Here is a 17841-nt window from a genome sequence, read left to right on the forward strand (position 1 = left end):
GAAAATCTCAATTTGCATTCGACTTATGTAAAGCTTTTCTTGCTGCTGAAATCCCTTTGTGGAAAGTGCAAGGTTGAGGGTCTAGTGCAAGGTTTTTGTAATTGCCTGTTATTGCGTATTTTAGCTATTTATAATGCCTTTTGCCTGCCTATTTAGCTATTTATGATGCCTTTTTGCCTGCCTATTTTAATGATTCATAATGCCTAAACTTCCGGTCTCTGCTTATAACTATGGAAAGATACATGTATTACATATATGTGTGTGTGTGTATATATATATATATATATATACACACATATATGTAATACATGTATATATATAGAGAGAGAGAGAGTGAGCGTAAGTAATGTCATTAATTTCAGGGGGTTATTCTTTGAGATATTTAAAACAAACAATTTTAATACAATCTTGATCGTGTTTGCTTCCTTTTCGGGATAAAAATTGTTTTATATGAAACATTTCATAGCGTATTTTGGGAAAGTCATTGATTATTCTTTGAGATATTTGAAACAAAAAAAGTTGAATACAGTTTTTTTTTTTTTTCGTTTTTGCTTCCTTTTCGATATAAAAGTTATTCTGTGTGAAACATGTCATTAGCGTGTTTTTGGAAAGTCATTGATCTAATTCTCAATAAGCTCAGTGAATTTAAGACAGCAGTGTATTACGATAATGAATGATTGAAAAAAATTGTAATTTTGTCCTTTAAATGTGCAGAAATTTGATTCGAATAAATGCAACTTTTCGTTCTGAAAAGGAACTTTAGAATATTATATTTGTTCGGATGAAATTTCTGCACATTTAAATAATAGAACTAAAATTCTTTCAATCATTTATTATTATAATACATTGCTCTTTTAAATATACTGAGCTTATTGAGAATTAAATCAATGACTTTCCAAAAACACGCTATGATATGTTTCACACAAAATAATGTGGCAACCGCGCTAGAAGATTCTCGTTGTCTCGGGAGTCTACGCACGCGTCGGCAGAGAGGGAGGCGCGGGAGACGAGGCTCGAGCTCCGGTTGGCGCCGGGCGCGGCGCGGCGAGGGGAAAGAAGACCGCGGCCCGCGCAGAGTGGAGGGGACGGACGTAAGGAAAAAGTCTGGAGTCCGAGTGTTGGGGAGGCCCAGAAAGTTCACTGCACGTCGAACGCAAGACTTCCGGACGCGTTGCTTCCGCCTGGACGCTGCCACAGTTACTCAAGTTCACTGCACGTTGAACCCCCGGTCTCGAAGGCTGGCTTCCTTGCTCACTCGCTGCTGATTCACAAACTGACTGGCTCAACTAAAACTGACTCTCCACGGCTCACTTGCCCCTTTTTATTTATTAGATTACACGTTCTCGAATGTAACTTCTACAACAATCGGTTTTCGTGGCTTGCGAACTTTCTATCTCAACAATTGCTGTATCTGTTCCAATACAATTTTCCATGAAATTGTGTTTTCTTTCTGTAAACGATCCCAAGGAAACTTACTTTCCTAACGGTCTTCGTAATTGCGCTCGAGTGGTCAAAATTTATAGATTTAAGCACTTGTATTGATATTAACATGGTGGAAGAAAAAAAATTAACTTTATCTGCCTCCATGAGAATGTTTGCTTGTAAGACATGAAGGGAGGAATGCCGCAGCACGATTAGCAGCACTATTGAACAGCAGCAGGGCGTCGCTATCCTAGCTAGATAAGAGATCCTTTGCACTGGGTGAGTGACGATCGAGTACGCTCGCCCAGAAGTTTCTAAAGCGACATGAGAAAACCAAAGTTCCGATCTGTGAAGACTTTAATTTGTAAAATGTTGAAGTTTATGTGGAAGAGCATATAGGTCCGTATCCACTTCTTTCAAGACTCGAACCGACATTTGTCTTAGTGTCTTACGAAAACCGCAGAAAACTACAGGCAGGATGAGTTCTCTCAATTCAGGAGATAGCCATTTGCTAAGGTATGACTAATAAAACATGGCTCGATCGACCGTGAAGGCATAATGTGGGGGAACATGGATGTTCTAATCAAAGGGGAAAATCAATGTGTGTTCCCGTCTTACAGAGAGGTTAGGGGTGAGAAATGTTTACCATTGTCATTCTGAATATAAATGATTTTATTCCTAATGACAACACCCGCCGCGCAGAATGCAGGGCTAGTTTTGTCGGTTTGTGGACTTTTGTTGCCTCATCCCTGTAAAGAATGAGAGCAGTATTTCATATTATGTTACGCTCATTTTTGTGGGTGTAAAACAATATTTTCAATAGTGCAGAAATGATCTACAAGAGGAAGAAAGTAATGGTGCGTTGTTAAGAAGAGACAGGCATATAGATTGTGACTCTAATCTTCTGATTATAATATCTCTTTTCGGTGCAAATATAACTGAGACATTGAATACGGAATGATATTGCTTATCGTTACAAACGATTATGCGACTGGCGGCAAAGATGCATAGTACACTTACAACATTTCTGTAGAGGAAAGTAGCCTAATATGGGGTACCTTTTTTGTTTCTTTAATACAGTCGAGAATGACAAATATTTGTATCCACAGATATAAATTGAATCTCCAACTCTTTCCTTTACAGAAGATTGAAGTGAAGTGTTAAAAGTAGTGTACCCAAGACTCAAGATGGATCTTTCCTTACTTTGTAGGCTGTCATGCATCTAATGCATTATAGCCTACTACTTTCAGCTACAAACTCGATTTTAGGAAAGATCAAAATTGGTTTTCTAATATAGAGTTACTGCCTAACATAGAGTGCTAGAGGTTCTTAATATGCCTCACTGACTGCCTGTCTGCCTGATTGACTGACTGACTGATTACCTGGCTGGCTGACTGACTGGCTGGCTGGCTGACTGATTGGCTGACTGTTTGACTGACTGACTGCCTGATTAACTGGCTGACTGACTGATTGATTAATTAATTGATTGAGTGGCTGACTGATTGACTGATTGGTTGACTGACTCATTGGCTGACTGACTGATTGGTTGGCTGACTGACTGGCTGACAGATTGGTTAACTGGCTGACTGACTGATCCGTTGGTTGGCTGACTGACTGGTTGATTGACTGACTGGGTTGACTGACTGACTGACTGAATGACTGATTGGTTGACTGGATGACTGACTGATTGGTTGACTGTCTGTCTGACAGATTGATTGACTGGCTGAATGACTGATTGAATGATTGGTAGAGGTTCCTAATATGAGGTGGAATTTCTAATGTAAATATGCATATAACTACAACAATTTCAATTATTACACTAAACAATGTCCTTAATGATTGTGATCGGTTGGTACTCAGAATAAGTCACAGGATCAAATTCCTACCGATTACAGTGGTTTATTCTCAACATTTTAGTAGCTCACTTTTTGTTTCTCTCTGTTTTTTATATATTCGGGTGAGGATGAAAATTAAAATTGAAATCATGCAGATATGAAAGTTCTATTTGCATTTAATAGGCATATAGGCTAACTAAAGTAGTAATGTATATTCCCTAACATGGGATATCCCATATTAGGCTCTCAGCCCTAACCATAATAGGGGACTGGCCATGTTGGATTACTAAAGCTTCCAGTTACTGTTTAGAATGAAGTTCGGCCAAGAACAAAGTAGCGTCAGATGGCGTGATTTTCATACTATCACTTGAGCATAAATTTGTTAAAAACAAAAATTGCCTTCTTGTATTTGTATACACACGTAACTACCAACAAAAATGTTCGATATCCCAACTTCTTTCTTCGACTCACTGAGTCACTTCTTTACACAGGAATTTGGTGACCTACACAGAAAATGCTGTCGCCTGTGCCCTTGTGGTTTGTTAAGTTTCCAAACGATATCAGCGCCAAACATCTGAGATTCTGAGGCATCCCATATTAAAGATCACCCCGTATTAGGCTACTTTCCTCTTGTTCAGCGGTGTCCAAAACTCGAGCTGCAGTGATTACATGCGACAGAGAGCCTACGAAGTAAGGAGACGGAGGAAAGGTACTTGGCATGAAAACTACAACCAGTGGTGGTTCCTGTACTAACAGTTGATCAATCCCGCGGATAAAAATCTCAAGCTTTGCTGTATCAGTAATGTCACTGCTGTCATCAAGAGCTAGTGAATAATATACGATTTTTCTTGCTTCTTTTTTTAATCTTCCTCTTGAATAAAATCAGGAATTTTCTAAATTCTTCTCTTGATACTTGGTCGAGAAATTCGTAGTTTTTCAAAATTGAAACTTCTTATGGACAGGTTATTTAAGCTATTTTAATCATTATTCTTTTGAGAAATTCTGTTCTATTAAAAAGCTTTAGAACACGAGATATTTCAAACCCCCATTAGATAGCTGATTTTCTTACATTTATTTATGTCATCTTTCTCTTCCTGGCTATGATTTAAGACGCTCCTGGCGTTTAACAGTTTGTTGGCGCATAATATTGAATCAGTTTTTCTACAATATTACTATTAAATGAATAACTAATAAATAGTTAACCTCATCTAAAGATTAAGAATATTAAAATTGAGATAAAACCTAATCATTTATCCTTCTAGGGAGAAGATCTAAAAAATATCAATATTAAGCACGTACAGAAGAATTATAGATTCACATACTTAGTGGTCAGTCATAATAATAATAATAATAATAATAATAATAATAATAATAATAATACATTATTCAGCGTGGCAATTAATGTTTCTATATACTCCTAATTGAACCCTTGAGCAAAGTAAACATATTAAATTTTGTCCGACATAACAACAAAAAAGTTCTCCTTCTCATTCTTTACGAAACCACCTCTTACTGCTTGTAGAGACAGAATTTGTAAAGCGACATGATACCGCCACTGCTTGCCTTCAGTACGTGAATGAAACGCACAGCAACATATAGGAAACTCCTCGTACCCGTTTGAATGTCTGTGATTACACGATGTAATCACGACACCCGCTTTGGTCACCGCTACTCTACTTACATACTTGTTTTTATCTTACATGGAAAATAGTTGTTGCGGTGTATGAAGAATTAGAAAACATGTCTGAAATCAGATCGCTACAGATTTCGAACAATTTTTTATTTGTTCATACCCTATAATAAACATTTTCCCCTAAAAAGAACTAAGTCGCTCGAAAAGTTACAGAATCGTCAGCCCGTCAATGTGTCACGGAGGAAACTCTAGGCCCAGATTCCGAGCAATGCAATAAAAACAAGAGAAGATGTGACAGACAGCATGTATTCACGGAATCCTCTCGCCCTGAAGTCATGGGCAATGCGAAGTGTCACACACGAGGCAAGAAGCCACTCAGGGAAACGTGAGACTTGGGAATCCGGGGCGATTCGCGAGCAACAGGTCCGTCCCCATGGCAACTTGTTGAGCAGGCTCATGTTCCGTAATCCCCTTCTTGTGCAATTTGAAGGATTTCGTGGATTGCTTAAATGGAAGCGGTCCTCGAGAGACGCGGGCTTACTTTTCTGATCAAAATACCCGCTCCTCCGCGATAATTTAGTTCGACATATGACCTGAATTGTTCTGCTAATCTGATTAGAGCTGAAGTTCCAATCAGTGATTTGTACCTTCCTACCGGGTGACACGACTTTCTGAAACGTTTATTATTTTAGACGAATGTGCTGGTTCTGTGAGTATTTTAGGGCCATTTCAAAGCATTTGTTCATAAACTCGCGGTGACTGGTAGTATGATACATAGTGATACCGGCGGGTGAAACCTAATAAGTCGAAGAAAACTTCGCCTATATCTCTTTGCCCACTATGAACCTAGGCTTAATCTGTTGGAGATTAAAACTTGGTTACACTTGACGAAAATTTTACTTTTTAACCGATTGATATATTAATTGATCGTCTAGCTATCATAATTAATAATTTTCTGACTGGCTGACGACAAATTGACTGACTAATTGACTGGCTGACTCGCTGGTTGAATGATTGGCTGACTGACTGATTGATTGATTGATTGATTGATTGATTGATTGATTGATTGATTGATTGACTGGTTGGCTGGCTGACTGACTGATTGGTTGACTGGCTGACTGACAGATTGGTTGGCTGACTGATTGGCTGTTCGATTGGTTGACTGACTGACTGACTCATTGGTACTGATTGATTGACTAATTGGCTGACTGATTGGTTGACTGGCTGACTGACAGATTGGTTGGCTGACTGATTGACTGACTGACTGATTGGCTGTTCGATTTGTTGAGACTGACTGACTGATTGGTTGACTGACTCATTGGCTGACTGACTCATTGGTACTGATTGATTGACTGACTGATTGCCTGACTGATTGGTTGATTGACTGACTGAGTGGTTGACTGACTGATTGGTTGACTGACTGATTAGTTGACTGGCTGGCTGACTGACTGATTGGCTGACTGGCTGAGTAGTTGACTGACTGACTGACTGACTGATTGGTCGACTGGCTGAATGACTGATTGAATGATTGACAGGCTGGCTGACTGGCTGATTGGCAGGCTGGCTAACTGACTGATCGGCAGTCTGACTAACTGATTGGCAGGCTGGATAGCTGACTGATTGGCAGGCTAACTTATTTGCTGATTAAATAAATGACTGATTGGTTGGCTGAGTTACTAGTCGATTGGTTGATTGATTGGTTGGTTGATTGATTGATTGATTGATTGATTGATTGCCAAATATCATACAGATGTAATTCCCTTTGCCTTTTTGTTAATCATCTTCACGTTGTTCAGTGTACATCGCTAAGAAACACCAGAATATCATCGTCATGGTCAGATATTCATTTTAAATATTTTCACAGAACTAGTGACAGACAGGAAAGTCTATAATCAGACAACGAATAGTAATGAAAACGATGGAAATGTTTGAATAAGAAATAAGAATTGATTAGGAAAGAGAAGAGAAAGACAATAAGAATGAAAGAAAGAAATGAGACGGTGGCAGAAAAAATGAGGAGATAATTGAAGAGAAGCAAGAGAAAGAAAATGAAAATGGAGAGAAAGAAATGAGACGGTAGAAGAGGAAAATTAGGAGGAAGAAATTAAAAAGCAGGAAGGGAAAGAAAATGAGAACGTGGAGGAAAAAATGAGACGGTAGAAGAGGAAAATTAGGAGGATGGGCAAATTTAGGACAAGGAAAAGGAAGGAAATAATATCAAGAGGATATGAGACAGTAGCAGAGAAAATGAGAATGAGGTGGAAATTAAGGGTAAGAAATGGGGAGAATACGAAAAGGAGAAGAATAAAGTCAAAACAAAACAAATATAAAATGGGAAGAAAAAGAAGAAATGTAAGGACAATAAAGAATAGGAACATGAGGAGAAGGAAGAGAAAATAAGACAAAATCAGAAGGAAGAGGATGAGAATAAGAAATTGGAGGAAAGTACGAGAAAAATTAGCAAGAGAGTTATAAAAGCGAGGAGGAGGAGAAGATGTATGTACGGAATTACTGTATGTTTGAAGGTTGAGGTTAGGATGATTTGGAGTGCAGGCTGTGCTAATTGTGGCGGAGGCACCCCACCACCTGCGGCTCCGCGCGCCGGAACACCCTGTCCCTGCTGCACCATTGTTCTCCATCAGACAGACGACGAATGAGACAAATTGCTCCATAATTGAGCTCTTTGACTTGAGGCGGAGAAATGGAGGTCGCGAGCGTAGTAAAAGCTTTTCCTTTCTTATTATTGGATTTGATGCTTCTGCCATCTTAATAAAATGCTTCAACGCACATACATAAAAAGAGAGAATTGAACAATAATTTGTGATGTGCTACAATTGTCTTTTCATTTATATTTCTACCATTACTACCGAAACTTCGTCTTCCCAACCACAAAATCTCTGCGGCAGGCATTTGTTTCATTTAACGACCTCTTTAATCCACAGATGCTAAGAGATGAAGATACTGTACGTCAGTAATAGAGCAATGATGGAATGAAGTTGAAGAATAAACCAAATCATCATTATTTAGGTTTAATGCAATAGCTATTTTTTAAAATTCACTTTCAACTCTCTAACAGCTTTCTAGTGCTTTCTGGTTGTGCTAACTGATGGCGCTACATGTCAACAATGTGACGTTAAAACTTGTATTTTCATAATGATGAAAGTATTTGACCGATAAGCAGGGATAACTATAAGTATGTGTATGTGTTGGGCCGTCTATTTGCTTATCAAGTAATAATATAGTGTTAATTACTGTACAACATTTTTATTATGATTAACGTTTTCAGCATTAAATGCCATCTTCAGATCATTCATTCCACTCATTGAAACATGCTAAATACATGGAACAACATAACTTATAGTGAGTAAAAAAATGCACACATAATTAACATACCAGTATATGAATTGGTTTGGAATAATGATTATCAATTAAGTACAATAGCTGAAGTTAAAATATAAATTATTTAAAGTTTAAAGTTAAACTACATCGGCGTGACTACAAGCTTCTTAATATAAATTCTTCAGAATGAAAGGATGTCATGCCTCAGGTTCACCATGCTGAGTTTTACTGCAACACAAGTGAATGAAGCTAAATCAGTTATGATAGATTAAATAAAAAATAATTGTTTTACTATATTGAATAATTTAATCCATATTTGTGTCTACACTGTATACTTTTACTCACTATAAGTTATGTTGTTCCATGTATTTAGCATGTTCCAATGAGTGAAATGAATGATCTGAAGATGGCATTTAATGCTGAAAACGTTAATCATAATAAAAATGTTATACAGTAATTAACACTATATTACTACTTGATAAGCAAATAGACGGCCCAACACATACACATACTTATAGTTAAAACTCGTATTCAGGTTTCTGCCCAGCGACAGTCCTGATACATTGTATTTTATACTTTGAAGACTGACTGAATAATAACCCGACATACTCGCATTCAGATAAATTTCCAGACTCTAGACACACAGCGAACATTCCTTCTTCGTGCTCTCTCTTCGGGTCTGTGTTTGAACGATGTTGTATCGCACTGGACTCCCTGACGGTACGTCATGTCTGCGGCATACATGTGTTTTTCTCTGCATCACTCCATTACACATTTTCTAAATTCTCAGTAGTTATTGAACCTTCTAAAGGACATGTCGTCTAGTGATGAAGAAGATATTGCGTTCTATGTATATTTAAAGTTACGAAGGAAAAGGAAACGATACTGGTATACATCCGTACATTGAAAGGAATATCAACTGTAGGTTGTTTGTAGCTGCACGAGAATTGACACTAGATGATGAAAAATTCCTGTCAATGTACAGAATGACAAAGAGGACATTTCAAGAGTTTGGCTAACTTCTTCCCACGCCTTTTCTGTTATGTCTTTTCGTGAATATTCCGCCAATTTGAAAATGTAAAGACACGGATATTTCTCTTCCACAAGAACTAACCGTATTTCCATTGACATAATGGCAAAATGTTCTTTATCACAAATAGAAATATTCATAACTTGACTCGGTAAATGCAGCTTGCCGAGTGAGAAATGTGCAGCAAGGCTGCATGCCGAAAACATGTTGTATCTGTACTGCGCCGCGCCGCGCCGACCCGTGTGAGGCTGCCAATTCAAATATATGGCTGCGACATGCAGAGCTCATACCGAGTTGATGTACCGATGCTCTACCGACCCGTCAGGGAGCGGCCTTCAAGGAAAATTTACCGAGAGCCGAGTCGGGATTCGAACCCTCTATTTCCAGATCTCAAAGCCAGCATGCTGACTAACAGATCTCAAGATCTCAGAGGTAGTCAAATTCAATTGCTTTGCATAATGTACAGGGACATCATTTTATTTTTACTAACATTTTTAATATTAACCTGGCTATACCTTTGGATCAACGCCGTTTGCTTCTCCCTTCCATGACTGGAGTTCGATGATACTGGCGTAATATACAAACAAATCACTTTACTAAGTATAGGAGGGAAGAAAAGTAGTTCATTCATTTACGTAAACTAGGAAATATCGTGCTTTTGATCATTTTCATTAGGTTCTTGTTCAATCAAAATACAGTGTAGTATTAACAGTGAGTATTTTTACTCACGAACTGAGCTGTCTATGTGGAGGTATTCATTATGTAGTGTATATTATAGTGCCTACAGTACATTAGAGTTCAATATAGAGAATGAAGTTAAATTGAAAAAGAAATAAATATGGATATTTAGACATATTTTAAAAAATGGTGGCCATTCATTTAGATACAGGCTTCAGTTCTAATGTGCATATTATCGCACTATAGACTATTGTACCTAATCCCTATTACCAGTTTCGTCCTTTGTAACTAGTAACTCATGTTGAAATAACTCTGTACCTACTCTATAAAGAGTACCTTACGTACTGTAAATTCGATCTTCACTTCTGCCCGATCCGAAAAGATAAAATTATTCAGACATACTATCTACTGTCCATCCAACTGGTTATGTCGTAGGGTCGTAAAAAGGAGGAAATCACGTGACAGTTAATTACTTAACGAGGCTTTTTTACTTAAGTTATTTTAAACAGTTGTATAATATTACGTAGACGTCCAATTCCTAACAGAAATTAATGTTCTCACAAAAGAGCTAAGACGACAGCCCAGCCACTAGCTGGCGAATAAAAGCTGGTGGGGAAACCGGAATACGACGTAGGCAAATGGACGACAGTACCTGTGCGAAAATGATTCAATATTGAAAGCTCTTTCGTCACTGGAAAATGCGAACATATTTTTGGAACGTACCGTTTACTATGACCGTAAGGCGGTCTTGGATCTGTGTGGAAGACGGTTGAACTTCATTAGTAGAAGGGGTGGGAGTGAAGTGTATGCAAAAACTCAGGTGCAATAAAAATTGAAGTAAAAATAAAATGATGTCCCTGTATATATTTTTTGCATAAAATATTCTATGAAGGCCATGACCATCTCGTTGAAAGCGATCTAAACATATTTATTTTCTTTTTTGGATCATTATTTAAGGGAAACAAAATATAGGAGGCTGTGGTTTGGTTACCCAAATAAACAAAATTTGCTTAACGTCTGTTCCAACTGTTACTTTTCTATTTTTTATGTAGGGACTCATGACCATAGGTAGGAAGTTCGTACCAAATCAGTAGATTTCAGTTGAGTACAGCGAGGAGTAGATGTCACCCGCGCCTCGCCCTGCTCCCGCTCGCTACAGACGATACACAGTATATGTTCACATAAACAACGCATAGTGGCATTCTGTAGAGCTATGTAGAGTCATGAATAGTTTGAAGAACATTGTTAATTTATATTAATATTTTAGGTTCCGAACAAAGTGAGCTATTCTGTTATTATTGTACTAGCCGTACCCGTGCGCTCCGCTGCACCTGTTAGAAATAAATATAAAGTAATTACATAATTAAAATAGGACGTTTGATCCAGGGAACAACTTTTACAACAGCGCAAGATAATCTGCTTCGCTCATTACCCATTTTTTTTTTTTTGCATTGCATTTATTGCATGTATATTTTATTTATTTTAACACGATTCAATTGAGCATAGTTAAAATTTGAATTATAAAATAATGGATTGCTAAGCTAACGTACTATTACTGCATATAAATCAATACACTCTCGTTGTTCGTTAATTCTCTGAGATTAAAATGAGTGTACATAAATATTATTTTAAGAAATACAGAAAACGAAAGTACAAAATAGCCTATCAAATTTTCTGTGCATAAGAAGCTATTTTAATCTTATCTGTCCTCGATTTACTCAGACGTTACTGTAATAACATTATAGCATTATGTCCATCTAGAGAAACTACACTTTCCAATGGTGAAATAATAATTAATTATACAAATCGGTTAATTTAGCTTCTCATATTATTTCATACAAATACAGAAACATTCCCTGTAGGCTATGTTTAATAGCTTACGATTGTTGATGTCCAAGGCCCCTGTTTCGACTGTTGTTGTCCAAGGCCCCTTATAGACGAAGTCATTTGTTCTTAATTCATTGCACCGTGTTGGATGGCGTTATTTTAATTTTAAAACTCATTTATCTCATTAAATATCAGTCCTATCAAAATTTGGTAAAGAATAAAACTTATCGGAAATCATTTTTAAAGAAATTTTTGTTATGTAACATTTTTCACAAAAATCAATAATAAGCGAGATATTTCGATTTATTTAATTCAGGCCCCCTTATAACCCTCCTTTTAAATAAAGTATTTTCAATGCCATATAGCCTAAAATCTAAGTTACAACGAACTTAATTTATATTCCAATTTTCATATAAATCGGTTAAGCCATTATCGCGTGAAAAGGTAACAAACATACAGACAGACATACAAACAAAAATTTCAAAAATGCGATTTTCGGTTTCAGGGTGATTAATTATATATGTTAGGACCAATTATTTTTGGAAAATCGAAAATTACCAGAAAAATTTCACTTCAGATTTATTATTAGTATAGATTATTTACTTAATGTTAATAGCCTATTATGCATGGTTCCAAAAGAGTAAACTCATCTGTTATTAAATAATTATGCTAACAAAAGTGTATGACACGTTTATTTTTTTTCTTATTATTCTTCGTTAAATGTTGACGTCTCGTGCTGCTATGCATTCGGTTGCGTTACAGTCTAAGTTCAACATCGGAATTACGATATGGACTTCCTAGCTGTCATTACAATAGAAATGAAACATTTTCTTGAAAACAATTATTATAATATTTTGTGTCACATACGAGATATCTCTATTAGATTCACAAAGTTGTTGTTCACCTGATGATAGTAAGATATGTTGTTGTAGTAGTAGTAGTAGTAGTAGTAGTAGTAGTAGTAGTAGTAGTAGTAGTAGTAGTAGTAGTAGTAGTAGTAGTAGTAGTAGTAGTAGTAGTAGTAGTAGTAGTAGTAGTAATTGTTTGGCCTCAAAATTCAGCAAGTTCACTCAAAAAGGGAGCAAAGCGAATGTACAAGATTGTACTTACTAGAGTTGAACAACGATCGAAAAATCAAGACTAACAGCGTCCGCAAACACTGAAACCCGCACAATAATACTGACTGCGTCTTTGACTGCTTGTAACGAATGTTGAAGACATCAGGAATAGTCAACTCTCGAACGTCAAGCAGCCTTGAATTGTCACAGTTGTTTATACCAGACTGAACTTTTATGTTTTGGCAACTGTTATATATGTATAAACAATCAAGTAGCCTATTTGAAACACCTCTACCTATCAATGTATAATAATCCGTTCCCAATTTTTATTTAATTACTAGGTCCTTATTAAAAGGCTAGGACTTTTTTTTTCGTTGTTTGAGATCAAGTGTACAATCTCAAGTAAAAGAAATACTAACGTTTTATTTAACGTTATGTTTCATGTTTCTTAACAATGCAAATTTATTTGAGATTTTCTTTCTATTATATAACCATAGGTAATATCTGATAATAGAACCGGAACATTTTGATAACTGTGATACTGTTTTTTTTTTGTATTTTTGCATAAATTAAACATCTATAATGTTATTTATTTCAATGATGTATTTGTTCATCTCTAGTACTTACGCACCCTAAGACCTATTTTGAAAGCTAAATAATACGTCTAATGCACCGACAAATAGCTCTTCTGAATTCGGGATATATTCAAACATCATCCGGATTGGCATTCTGGTCGGTGATAGAGATGGGAATGACGTCCAGAACTCAGCTTTATTCATTCCAAATTTAGTTTACGCTTTTAAATCTTGAGTTACGGTCTGTTGGACACCTAACACACAGTATTCAACAAGCCACAGTATTTACACAGCAAAAGGAAATGATGTCACACAGTTTTGACGGACGGCAAAGGTTGGAATTAATTACATATCAATCTCGCTTTGTCTGGAATTTCACATTACAACTCGCCTTACGTCATTGTCGTTATTTATAGTCTATAACAGTATAAAGTAGTATCTCGTGCCGTAGCTCCATACCATGCTCTAGCGATAGGCGTATGGAATGAGCGCTGGTTCGAGTCCTCATGAGGAAGAAATTTTGCAGTGAAATTTTGACCAGTCCATGTGATCAGCACCCACCTACTATCGTCAAGAATATGGGCGAGAAAACCGATTTCGTAAGCCAGTTATAATAATTAATTTTAAACCATAAATTAGTAATTGAAAACATTTAGGAACTGAGTGATACACAAGATGAACCAGCCAGGACTAGACTCCTATAGCTAGTGCCAGCGTTTTTGGCGTGTGTCCTAGAATATAATGCCCAGTTTGTGAGCATGTTGCTAGTGCAGCTGAGAATGGTACCACTTCCTATACATCTCACACCAGCCATTTGCCAAACGCAGTTGTCAGACTGACTGTGTCATAGGTAAAACACTTGTACTTAACGTTCCCATTACTTATTTCACACGCTAAAAACGGTGACGCGGACTATAACCGCACTCACGGCGGCTGATTCATACGTAACGACGCTACCATATGCGGAGGATTCGTTCCGCGCTTTTGCGGTTAGTATTGCGTAATGAGGTACTTACCGAATTCACAATTCACGTTCGAAATGACGTTCTTGTGATTTCTGGCAGGCTGCACATCTGAAGAGATATTCAGCAACTCACAGCACTTCGTTCTCTGAAAAGGCTCGAATTTGTATTATTTATTCATTTATTTATTATTTTGCTAATAATTATAACATAACATATATTATATATAGAAAAAAAATTAGCTTGACCCTGAAAGAGGAGAACTCGTGCTCAGGGGCGGATTCCTGAATTGAAATTAATAAGTAAACAATACAATTTGTCTTATGTCTACTATGCAATTATAGTATATAAATTTAAATTTACAATTTTTCAATTTTTATAAATCCATACATAACTTTTTAAATTTAATACTAGAACTATTAGAATTGACAAGATTAGGATATTTAAATATAAATTTGTTATATATTCTTGGGCCTAAATTACTACTATGATTAAATACTGTAACAGTGTTCGTACCTTTTGTTTCATAACTATGAGAATACAATTCAAAATTATTTCGATTTTCATGTAATGATTGTTCGTGAAAACGGTGTGGATTTTCACTGTCCCAGTAACGATTATTTTGAGTTTTCACGTATCCATTGAGGTGGAACCATGCTCCGTCGCTATAAAAATTAAGGTGGAGTCAAGTAGTCCATTATACACTGACTGTTGGAACCACATGCAAAATCTAAGTCTGCTCTGATAATCGGGTTTCGTTAACTTCTGAACTATACGAATTTTGTAAAGTTTTAATTTTGTTTCCTACCTCTTATCACTGAAGACTATGACACTCCTACCTGCTGAGCTACACGGCGGGATGATGTCGTAGGACTTCTCTCTAGTCGGTGTCCAATTTTATCTAACATCTCCTCATTGAAAACACTCTTCACACATGTTCGTTTCTTATCCAATACTGATCCAGTTGTACGAAATTTCTTTCTTTGCTTTAGAAGACTCTGGCGAATCAGGGAATTACTGTCAGAAGTTTGTTACAACTGTTCTCCAAGATTCGTATTTCACAAAGTTGTCGTAAATAAACACTCGTTGTTCGAGGCTATATTTCATAATGGACACACTACTGCACTCTAAATGTACGGTATATAGCTGCACCCTCACTGCACGTGTTTACGTAACTAAACACGAAATGTACGCGAGCAAGAGGCCTGATCACTGCTATGGCGCAGCAGTTATTATGCATAAGACTTTCCGCTGACGCCGGTCTAACAGTGGCTGACTCACTCTGTAGAAGTTTCAATAAATTTCGATATACAAGAATTGAATTTTACACTCAGCTCTTTAACAAAATTTACATTTTTTTCTCCAATAGTCACTGTTAGTTCAGTGGCTAGAGCGCTGGACCGATAATCATGATCCTTAGCGACAACCTGGTGGGACCACAGAGTGCCCATGGCTGGCCAAAGATCTTATGTATTTGAACTTTGCCATTTTTGTCTACAGATTTTCGTGAATACATAAATAATATTGTAAATTATTGCAATAAATGTACAAGTAATTTATGAATAATTTTGAGAGAAAAATTGTCCCGGGGAGCTCTATCAATTGAGCTGCCCGGGAACTCTACCAGACACCGATCCAGTTTTTCCCTCTATATCCACAGACCTCAAAGTGGGCTGACAACCGTCAAGCAACCAACTTCGAGTGCACACTAACTCTGTGTGGCTTAAATTGTAGTTTTCTGTTAGTTCAGAAAACAATTTTTCACTCGAAATTATTCAAATCAACTTTACAGGGAGTTATACCTGATAGCTTGATTTGCAAGTAATGTATGTTAATTTCTACAGAATTAAGCACATGATATATCTATTTAATTCGTATAATTTGTAAGTGAAGTCCGTTTCTAATTCCGGAGCTACAAAAAGTGTTAATTGTGTGCAGCCCACGAAAGAAAAGTTCATTTTCTTCTCTGAGTGTAATAAATTATGTATTGTATTTTGTTAATGTTATGTTTTATTTAACGACGCTCGCAACTGCCGAGGTTATATCAGCGTCGCCGGTGTGCCGGAATTTTGTCCCGCAGGAGTTCTTTTACATGCCAGTAAGTCTACTGACATGAGCCTGTCGCATTTAAGCACACTTAAATGCCATTGACCTGGCCAGGGCTATATAAACTCCGCCAACCAGGCCGACTGTATTGTATTTTGAATAATATTTAAAGAAAATAAACTATAACAGTAATGTCTTTCGCAACATGATGGAAGAACTGAATGGTTGGAAATTTGTAAGATATAGGAGAAAGAATTTATCAACATCGAGACATCATTTTTTTTATTAACTATAGCAGTCATTTCAACTGACCAAGCTGTGACGTCGGAGCGTGTTTCCCCTCTGTGAGCAGAGCTTGAGGAGCAAGTGAGGGAGGGTAAAATTGTGTCTCCGTTATTTAAACAACCCCATCCCTTCTACTGCCACTTCCCTTACAATGCCTTTTTACATACGCTCCCTCTCTCAAGGAGCTCGAGAGCAGAGACATGTGACTTCACAGAGCCAGCAGTTGGAAATGCCTGAACTATAGATTTCATGATGTCGTAGTGCAACTTACATGTGGTGAAATTATTAATTGTAACAGATATTCGTAATGTGTGCAGGAGCGTTCCTGGTGCCGTATTGCATCATGCTGGTGGTGGGCGGCATCCCGCTCTTCTACATGGAGTTGGCGCTGGGCCAGTTCAACCGAAAGGGAGCCATCACTTGCTGGGGTCGTCTCGTGCCACTCTTCAAAGGTAGACAAGTCACTCCTGTTGTCTTTCAAAAATTGTCATATGCCATCAGTCTGTGTTATGTCCGAATTTTTCTTCATAGTCTAAAACATACCTGCACAAACAGTTCTCAACGAGCGCGCGCGCTCCTTCAGAGCGGGAGAGCAGTATTTACCGCTCGCCGAAACGGCGAGGAAGATACGTCAGAATGACATAAACTTGCTATAGGTAGAGGAGAGGGAAACGATCACTCAGTTATCTAGTGGAGTGCAGTGTGTAGGCCTATTCTCAATAACTGTTTCACGTTGCTTACCTACTGCTACAGTACAGTATGGAGGAATCTAAAAGACGGAACGTAACATTTAACATTAACGATTTACAGCTCGAACTTATTGATCTTCAATGTGGCCTAAGAGCTAAAGATCGTTTGAATAATACTACTAGCCTGGTTGAGTTTTACAAGACTAAACATTAGCAATAATATCCACGACTACACAGGATGGCTGTGAAAATGATTGCTATGTTTGGTTCAACATTTATATTTGTGAGCAACTGTTTTCTATAATCAACTTTAATAAAGGCAGACGTCGAACATCTGTAACTGATGTTTCATTACGATCAGTAGGCTACTGTTCCTTCCGGCTGCCAACAGCATAAAACCTCGTTTTGATGTACTGATAAATAAAAATATAACAAAATGATATTGTACATTTAAGTAGCTAT

At 37.2% G+C, this 17841-nt stretch overlaps 1 protein-coding gene across 2 annotated transcripts in view; it reads left to right on the forward strand.

Annotated features, from left to right (window-relative positions):
* DAT (Sodium-dependent dopamine transporter) overlaps positions 1-17841 on the forward strand; it is a 212115-nt gene that overhangs the window by 138794 nt on the left and 55480 nt on the right. For both annotated transcript variants that reach the window (XM_069847634.1, XM_069847635.1), the window contains exon 3: positions 17008-17142. In XM_069847634.1, the coding sequence (XP_069703735.1) occupies positions 17008-17142 (135 nt within the window). The remainder of the gene's footprint in view (positions 1-17007; positions 17143-17841) is intronic.

The sequence above is a fragment of the Periplaneta americana genome, chromosome 15 (assembly GCF_040183065.1).
Source record: "Periplaneta americana isolate PAMFEO1 chromosome 15, P.americana_PAMFEO1_priV1, whole genome shotgun sequence".
NCBI lineage: Eukaryota > Metazoa > Arthropoda > Insecta > Blattodea > Blattidae > Periplaneta > Periplaneta americana.